At 44.2% G+C, this 9,738-nt stretch overlaps 1 protein-coding gene across 1 annotated transcript; it reads right to left on the bottom strand.

Moving 5' to 3' along the window:
- Window positions 1–1,789: 1,789 nt before the first annotated feature.
- Window positions 1,790–6,781, bottom strand: LOC146839037 (uncharacterized). Its single transcript, XM_085603060.1, has one exon. It carries the CDS (start codon window positions 6,029–6,031, stop codon window positions 4,130–4,132), a length of 1,902 nt encoding a protein of 633 aa, XP_085459186.1. The 5' UTR covers window positions 6,032–6,781; the 3' UTR covers window positions 1,790–4,129.
- Between the last annotated feature and the right edge of the window lie 2,957 nt (window positions 6,782–9,738).

The following is a 9,738-nucleotide window of genomic DNA, read 5'->3' as shown; positions in this document are numbered from 1 at the left end:
CCGCCCTACGCAACACCACAGCGTAGGAGGCTCCCTACTCCGTATCCACGATAGAGGGAGAAAGCATACCAAGGTCTGGGGAGGTATCCAGACCACTGGCATATCCCAACTCCTCTCGCCAGTCCGGCTCCTTAAGATGGTCTGCCTCAGGGTCAATAGACTCCTCACCCTGCTTCGGCACTGTGTCCATGTCGGGGTGAGGTTGGGGTCGCCGCCAATTGGAGGCACAACCGGCACCAGGGAAGGTATTGTGAGGCTCCGGGAAAGGTAGAGAAGCGTGAAGCCGCCCCAGAGTGCTTCGACGAAGGAGCCAGAGAGCGACGACGCTCCGGGACCCGCGCCGTTTTGGCCGACGGACAGAGAGAAGGTGAAGAGAGATGATGCGTCTTTGCTTTCTTTTTGTGCATCGACTTACTTGAGGAGTTGCCAAGACTTCCAAGAGGAATAGTGGTGTCCCCGTGACCTTTCTCTCGATGCGGACCTCTAGCTGTGCGGAGCACTCCCGCAAAGATTCATGGCTGGGCAGTCGGAGCACGACTTCGCATCGTGGTCACGCTCCAGGCACCAAAGGCACACGAGATGCGGAGTGGTGACCGACATCAACTTGTGATATAAGTCAAAGGGCTTAAAGCCAGTCCAACGATAGGACATCGCTCGCGCTACCAGTAGTCAAAGACTAAAAAAAAGAGGTTGACAAAAGTCGAAAAAGGGCTTAGTCAAAAACTGAATAAGAGGCACGCGCTCTCCGGATCTGCGCTGGCTGGCGCGGAAAAAGAAAAGAACTGACGTCAGCGCGCAAGTGCGGCGTCTAAGTAGACACAGTAACGTCATCCCGGCGACTACGATGCCAGACACGGAGTCGACCGACCCCACCTACTGAAGCGCAGGGGTACTGCTAAGAAAAAGTTTCTCTGGATCCAGTCTGAAGCCTGGGGGAAATTCTAAGGTAAGGAATCTATAACTAAGAGTCTCTTACAGATACAAGCATCCTGGGACCGGTTTCAGGGTAACACCCCTCATCAGCCAGGCTAGCTTGAATCCAGTGGCAAAGTAAGCAAGGGACCCATGTCTGGGCGTACCCTGCCAACTTAGGGCAAACACAAGGAGATGATGGACGGACCGCTGAAACGTTTCAGCCACTTACCCCCAGTCACAGATCTGTCTTGAATCCATCATTGTTCTTTAGCTCACTTCGCCACCCCAGTTCAGGCCCGGCCATATGTAAATGTCTTGACCCTGTGCCTCATGGGAACAGTCCAGACCGAACTGCCAAGTCAGGTCTCAACTGGACCATCATCATGCTGTTGGAGTTGCGAGCATTTCACTTGACGGTGAAGGTCTTCCTGCCCACCATCACAGGAGGGCTGGTGCAGCTTCTCACAGACAAGACAGTCAATGACGATGGTCTCATAAGGAAGTATCACACAAACGTGTTTGACAGCGAGCAGAGGATTCACTGGCTGCAGTTGTTTGGGCCGACGAACGGGCGCTGGAACTGCTTAGTTGAATTTGACTTCCTCCCAGGTACGCTGCCCCGAGATACAGAAGAATCCTTACTGGGTTGTATTGAATATAGTGTGAGAAGCATATGGAAGAGGCGGCGATCTACCGTCCTGATGAGACCATGGTAATTAACTGGAACGGTCGAAACATTGACTATGCAGGGACTATTTCATATAAATTATGTCTTCGAAGAATCGCCTTTGCTTAACTTGTATTGTACTGAAGTAATTTACAGCCCTGTGTCTGTGTACAACATGTGGATCAGACTGTTTTATAATCATCTCACTTTCATCATCATCATCATCATCATTTATACTTTATTTCGGCCTCTGGGGCCATTGAAATGCATCAATAAAACAGAAAATATACACTTCTGATTAAAAACAGTGAGTGCTGTCAAGAACCTTCTGTACAATAATCCACCCATCACTTTCATCTTGAGCAATTCGCAGTCATCACTCAACGATTTATATATACACTTGCTGCTGAGAATACAATTAGAATTTTTGGAAATGAAAAGGCCTCATCTGAATTCTAATCATGATAAAAATGATGAAATAATATCTGCCCAGGGCCTGCATATGTGATACAGACCCGTGAGATAATCAACTCATAGACCCCTGTATTTGTTCACAGTGCGCATGGGAAGTGCTTCTATGCGTCTCCGCTTGTCACTTCTGGAGCAGAATGACGTCGACAATGAGCTGCATGATGTCTCCTACTGCGTGCAGCAGGACTGCTTTAAAGTTTGAGGATCCAATCTGGCGTGTGGGGAATATTCATAAGGTGAGGAATCAGCAGGTAAATGAGTATTAACCAGAAAGAGCGTTACCGAAGGCAAGGAATTGGTTTGTTATATTTTCCTGCTGTTGTATGTTATCCAATTCTGGGTGGTGAACTCCGCTTGCAGAGTTTTCCGTACTCCGCGGTGCTCGCAGAGTTCTTAAAAACTCCGCTCCGTGGAGCGTAGCAAGGTTTTTTTCCACTGTTGCGCTCTTCAACGTCATGTGCTGGAGTAAGGAAAATCCACCTCCTGATGAGATTTTTCCTTGCCCGCGATCGCCAAGGTCTAGTTGGCAAGCAAAATCAACCTCCTGGCGATATTTCTCAAAGCGGGTCGTCGGATTTCTCAATGCGAGTGGTCGCGGCAGGTCACAACCAATTGGGTTGAGAAACCTTCCTTCGCATTGACAAAGCTGCCGCTCGAGTAGAGTCAGCTGCACCCTCTTGCACTGCACATGGTGCCATTCACGATTATTTTTACAGGGCGGGACAAACACCCAGAGATCAAAATCACCACGAACGGCATGACCCTTACGCAGGAGAGTTTTTTTAGTTACTTCGCGGAGTTCTCCATTGAGGAACTCCGCCTAGGCTTAATCTTATCATGAAAATATAGATTTCAGTCATATGTTAAGAAACAAGGGTGAGTAGAAACCTTTTGGGTGGAGTAAATGTAAGAAATTAATCAGGGCTCGACAAATCCACTCGCCCCCTCGCATTTGCGAGGGAGAATTGATGAGGACGATCTATTTTTAGGTCCTACTCGCCCTTTCCGGCGAGTAGGAAGAGAAACTAACTTTTGTCCTCGGTCAGTGAAAACGAAGCAAAAGTGACAAGATAACAAGATTTAAAGGCATTTTTATTGCTCACAAACGGAATGAGCAATAAAGATGCCTTTAAATCTTGTTATCTTGTCACTTTTGCTACGTTTTCGGAGACGGAGGTCAAGCAGGTTGAAGTGAGGTGGATGGGATTTTCCAAGGCACTAGACCTGCAGGACTAGTACCATTTTTCGGATTTTTCGAGCCCTATTAATATTGTGAATTTTTTGGCAATTAGTTGATTTTTGCAAACACGAACACTACTCTGTGTCAAGTAAAGACCTTGAGAGTTTTTTATCTTTCAGATACTCAAATTGTGTATTTTGTTGCAATTACATTTTTTCTAAGACCTGAAATTTCTTTGGAGGTTGCATGCGGGCAGCCTAAGTTATCCTGCAAGAATTTCTTGATGAATCCTATTGCAACTACAATATGTGCTCTCTCATGTAAAGTAAGGTTGTTAGAAGCTTTTCTGCAACTCAAGATACGCCTTACTTTTCACATGGTGTGGATGCATTTCTCATGTTTAGTGAGATCTCCTTTCTGAGTAAAACGTTTCTGGCTTTTCCCTCCTGTATAAGGCTTTAGTCCAGTGTGAATTCTCTCATGTGAAGTGACATTGTATTCAAGACTAAACCTTATCTGACATTCAAAACACACATAAGGCTTTTTTCCCCGTGTGAGTTCACTCATGTCAAGTAATTTGTAACCAAAACTTTGCTTGCATTGCGAGCACTCATAAGGATTTTCCCCAGTGTGGGATCTCTCATGAAGCAGAATACTGTCTTTCAGATACAAGCTTTTATGGCATAAGGATTTTCTCCAGTGTGTAGTTTCTCATGGTGAAATAGCATTTTTCTCTGCAGCTTTTCTGGCATTCAGAACACTCATAAGGATTTTCATCAGTATGGAATCGCTTATGGTTAGTGAGGCTGTGCCTATCAAATAGGAATTTCTGGCATTCACAGCTTTGGTAATGTTATTTCCCTGTGTGCGTCTGCTCATGTAGAGTGAGATTGCGTTTAAAATTTATGCTTTTCTGGCATTCGGAGCACTGAATTATTTTGATGGTGTGTTTTCTTATGGCGCTTGTAACCATCTCTACCTCTGAATCTTTTCGGACGTTTAGAGCACTGATAATTTTTTACTCTAGTGTGAATTTTCACATGTTCAGTGAGATTAGATATTTGGCTGAAACATTTTTGGCATTCGGAGCACTGATAAGGTTTTTCCCCAGTGTGGGTTCTTATATGCTGAGTGAGACTACTTTTTTCGCTGAAACATATCAGGCATTCAGAGCACTGATAAGGTTTTTCCCCAGTGTGGGTTCTTATATGCTGAGTGAGACTGCTTTTTTCACTGAAACATTTGTGGCATTCAGAGCACTGATAAGGTTTTTCCCCAGTGTGGGTTCTTAAATGCTGAGTGAGATTGCTTTTTATACTGAAACATTTGTGGCATTCAGAGCACTGATAAGGTTTTTCCCCAGTGTGGATCCTTGTATGTTGAGTGAGTCTTATTTTGTCAGTGAAACATTTCTGGCATTCAGAGCACTGATAAGGTTTTTCCCCAGTGTGGAATCTCACATGTGCAGTCAGAAGTGATTTAAGTTTGAAATCTTTTGGGCATTCAGAGCACTGATAAGGTTTTTCCCCAGTATGGGTTCTTATATGCTGAGTGAGACTGTATTTGCATTTGAAACATTTCTGACATTCAGAGCATGTATAAGGTGTTTCCCCAGTGTGGGTTACTATATGTTGAGAAAGACTTCTTTTGTCTCGGAAATATTTCTGGCATTCAGAGCACTGATAAGGTTTTTCCCCAGTGTGGGTTTTTATATGCAGCTGGAGACGGCTTTTTTCACTGAAACATTTGTGGCATTCAGAGCACTGATAAGGTTTTTCCCCAGTGTGGGTTCTAGTATGCCGAGTGAGACAGCTTTTGTCACTGAAATATTTGTAGCATTCAGAGCACTGATAACGTTTTTCCCCAGCGTGCATCTTTGTATGCCGAGTGAGACTACTTTTTACACTGAAACATTTCTGGCATTCAGAGCACTGATATGGTTGTTCCACAGAATGGGTTATTGCATGTCGAGAAAGACTTTGTTTGTCACAAAACCTTTCCTGGCATTCAGAGCACTGATAAGGTTTTTCCCCAGTGTGGAATCTCAAATGTTCAGTTAGAAGTGATTGAAGTTTGAAATGTTTTGGGCATTCAGAGCACTGATAAGGGTTTTCCCCAGTATGTAATCTTGTATGTTCAGTGAGTCTGCTTTTGTAACTGAAACATTTCTGGCATTCAGAGCACTGAAAAGGTTTCTCTCCAGTGTGGGTTCTTGTATGCCGAGCAAGACTGTTTTTGTCAATGAAACATTTCTGGCAATCCGTGCACTGATAAGGTTTATCCCCAGTGTGGGTTCTTATATGCCGACTCAGAGTGCTTTGATCATAGAAATATTTCTGGCATTCAGGGCACTGATAACGTTTTTCCTTAGAGTGGCATCTTGTATGCTGATTGAGACTGCTTTTGTCTCCGAAACATTTCTGGCATTCAGAGCACTGGTGAGGTTTTTCCACAGAGTGGGTGATTACATGTCGAGAAAGACTTTGTTTGTTATAAAACTTTTCCTGGCATTCAGCGCACTGATAAGGTTTTTCCCCAGAGTGGATTCTCATATGTGCAGTGAGATAAGATTTACGGCTGAAACTTTTTGGGCATTCAGCGCACTGGTAAGGTTTTTCCACAGAGTGGGTTAATGCATGTCGATATAGACTCGGTTTGATACTAAACCTTTTCTGGCATTCAGAGCACTCGTAAGGCTTTTCCTCAGTGTGGATTCTCATATGCTCAGTGAGATAAGATTTACGGCTGAAACTTTTTTGGCATACAAAGCACTGAGACAGTTTTTTCCCAGTGTGCATTCTCTCAAATTCAGTGAGATGAGATTTATGGCTGAATCTTTTTTGACACAGGTAACTTTTTTCCCCAACTTGGGTTATTTTGCCTTGATTGAGGCGGGTTTGAACACTGAATTTGTTCTCACAGCCTGTGTTTTTATAAGGTGTATTCCCAGAGTTAATATCTCTACGTTTAGTTTTCCCTTGCTTGTATGCCACGGTAAGAGTGAATCCGATTTTAGAGTCGGACTTGTTTAGATAATGTCCAGCATTTATCTCTAAAAGAAATTGTGTGCAAATCTTCTCAACTCATGAATTGAACAACGTATGTCTGGAAGCAGCCCTGTAACACCTGTCGAAATATTTCAACCAGATAATAGTCTTTAGGTTATAGCCTCTCCGGCAGCAACTTATTTTGTGACTGAAGTTTTTCTCAAATCTATTTGTATAGGTTCTTAGCAATGCAGTGATAAGGTGTTAGTCTGATATTTAATGATTAAACTGATAAGTATCTTTTTGCACTGACGTAATGGCAGTAAGTGAGGACATTAGAACATGCACAGTACTATTGTAGATCATTAGTCGCAGAACATCAGTTCCTTTTACCCTATGTTTGGTTTAAGGTTAAGATTTGTAGTTCTGAAGACGAAGATTTATTTACATTAGCTATAGAGCAACGGTGCTCATTTAATCCGTTTTTATATTTAACAGTTTTACATATCACTCCTGCACAACAGATAATGTTGAGGCGATTTACATAGAATTATAGAACAGTAAACAATAAAAAGGAAACATTAATCTGAGATGGTCATGAACACAACAAAGTGGTGAATTTTTAAGGTTTTCGCAAGAGTGAGCAGAGTGGGTCGTGGTGTTCTGTCCAGAGGCAGATAGTCTCAAACTTGCGTCACTGGTTAAAAACAGTTGTTGAACAAAGGTGATTTTCCAATCTTTAGGTTGTTAACGAGTCAGCTTCCGAGTCTTCTTTCAGAGTCTTTTCTTTGATGGTCTGCAGAAGAAACCTTGTTATAACTTTCTTTTATGCAGTGTGTGCTGGAATTACATGATGCTTTAGATGAACGTTATTCTGTCATGCTGAGGCAATTTATCTTTCTGATATTTCAGATGAGGATGCTGGGAATGGTCTTTCTGGCATTGATTTCTGATGCTGTGTGCACAGATATCGCTTTGCTCTGGGTTAATGAAATGCAAAATTAAAGACTTCACTTACAGGTATAGTACTTTCCTCAACTCCAACTTCCTCGCCACACCTAGATTTTGGAAATTGTTCAAACTTAGAATGCTGGATGTCCTTCAGTTTTTCAAAATAAACCTTCTTATGGCACGGACATTCAGTTGCCTGGTGCTAAATCTTGCTTTCTTCGTCCGAAATTTCAATCACCTATAGTATTAAAATTAAATAGTTAATACATGTAAATTTCCAAAAGGAATATGTAACTTACCAGTATGCATCTGTTCTTGGCATGTAGAGCTGCAGATCCACACACTAGGATAGTAGATCGCCATCTGGTGTTGGGCTCGGATGCTTGCAGGTTGTTGTTGTCTTTGGAAGAAGTCTTCGTGGTCACGAGATAGGTGACTCCTCCCTTGGGCGACAGTGCGCATGGGCATCAACTCCATCATTAGATTGTTTTTTGCCATGATGGGAATTGATGGAGTTTGTAGAAGAGAGAGAGATGTCCATGTGTGATGTCTAAGTAAGACAATGCTGGAACAAATACAGGTCCCGGGGAGGTGGGTGGGTGTGTGTGGATCTGCAGCTCTACATGCCAAGAACAGATGTATACTGGTAAGTAAGATATTCAGTTCGAGGCATATGAGCTGCAGATCACACACTAGGATAGACTATATAGCAGTATCTCCCCTAGCGGTGGTCACCTGTATCGTTTGCAGCAGTTTGAAATAAAGTTTTAAGGACAGCCTGTCCCACAGAAGCGTGTTGCTTTGCTTGCACGTCAACACAATAGTGTTTAGTGAAGGTGTGTGTTGTAGACCATGTGGCTGCCTTACAAATGTCTTCTAAGGGAATGTTTCCTAAGAATGCCATTGAAGTCCCTAGTTTGCGTGTGGAATGCGCTCTAGGGGGAACTGGTAGTGTGCGTTTAGCTTCGTGGTAGCATATTTGGATACATTTAACTATCCACCTAGCTATCCCAGATTTGGAAATGGGGTTGCCTTTATGTGGAGCAGAGAAAGCTACAAGCAATTGTTTTGCGGAATGATTTGGTTCTGTCAATGTAGTAAAGAAGGGCTCTTTAACATCTAAAGTATGAAGAGCTCTTTCAGCTACGGAGCATCACCTCCATCGTTAGATTGTTTTCTTCCGCCATTGGGTTCGTATGCAACTTTTCCGCTCCGGTTGAAAATCCCAATTCCAAGCTTTTCGAAGCGTAAAAATTCCACAAAACCATCAAAGCACCTTCATCTTCGACATTGATTTCATCGGCTCGATTCCGTATGTCGACGCGGGCCGCTGGGCCTATCCACGCTGTAAGGCCTACGGCTCATGGAAAGGGCGCCTTTCAAAAAATTTCCCCAGTGTGGAGCAAAATTTCCATACACAGTGACCACCACAAAGTCTGCAACCTGTGCCAATCACCTGAACACAACGAGTCCAGCTGTCCAGCCTGCGCATTCTTTCGATCCAAAAAGACCATTCGAGATTGAAGGGCTCAAAGACACATCATGGCACAGAGACCAGCTCCGGAACCAGAGGACATCTTTGATGAAGGCCCGATGTCCCAGAAGAAGATTCCGAGGATCTACAAATCATCTCCGAAGCAGAGGACTCAGACGACCCCATCACTCCTGGGCAACGTATGAGTACTACTGCCCCTGCCCCAACCCCTCCAAAACCAAAGGCATTGGTCAAGACTTCGCCTGTTGGCCCCAGTCGAGACCGAAAACATCCTTCAGAAGCCCCGCCTCCGGGCTCGGCTCCAAAGAAACAACACAAGCCTTCCGGTAGCTCGGGACCAAGCAAACCGTAAAGTCATTGTCCCACCGGTACCTTCGGCACCAAAGCCAAAAGACCACTCGGCACCGAAATCGGCTCCGACGCCATCGGCCCCGAAAACGCCAAAGCCAATTGATAATCCGGCACCGAAGGTTCCCAAGCCTAAACATCCTGCTTCGGCTCCAAAACCATCAGCGGCACCGAAACAAACGGCTAAGGACTCTGATACACCTCCTAAAGCCAAAACCTACAGCTCCACATAAAGGCAACCCCATTTCCAAATCTGGGATAGCTAGGTGGATAGTTAAATGTATCCAAATATGCTACCACGAAGCTAAACGCACACTAACAGTTCCCCCTAGAGCGCATTCCACACGCAAACTAGGGACTTCCATGGCATTCTTAGGAAACATTCCCTTAGAAGACATTTGTAAGGCAGCCACATGGTCTACAACACACACCTTCAATAAACACTATTGTGTTGACGTGCAAGCAAAGCAACAAGCTTCTGTGGGACAGGCTGTCCTTAAAACTTTATTTCAAACTGCTGCAAACGATACAGGTGACCCCCGCTAGGGGAGATACTGCTATATAGTCTATCCTAGTGTGTGATCTGCAGCTCATATGCCTCGAACGGAATATGTTACTTACCAGTATACATCTGTTCTTGGCATGTAGAGCTGCAGATCCACACACGCCCACCCACCTCCCCGGGACCTGTATTTGTTCCAGCATTGTCTTACTTAGACATCAC

Source organism: Triturus cristatus, chromosome 4_2 (assembly GCF_964204655.1).
Source record: "Triturus cristatus chromosome 4_2, aTriCri1.1, whole genome shotgun sequence".
Lineage (NCBI taxonomy): Eukaryota > Metazoa > Chordata > Amphibia > Caudata > Salamandridae > Triturus > Triturus cristatus.
This window is presented reverse-complemented; position numbering and strand designations above follow the sequence as displayed.

Excerpts from the sequence above, each read along its gene's own strand:
- LOC146839037 (XM_085603060.1), bottom strand. The coding sequence starts at position 6,031 with ATGCACACTGGGAAAAAACTGTCTCAGTGCTTTGTATGCCAAAAAAGT.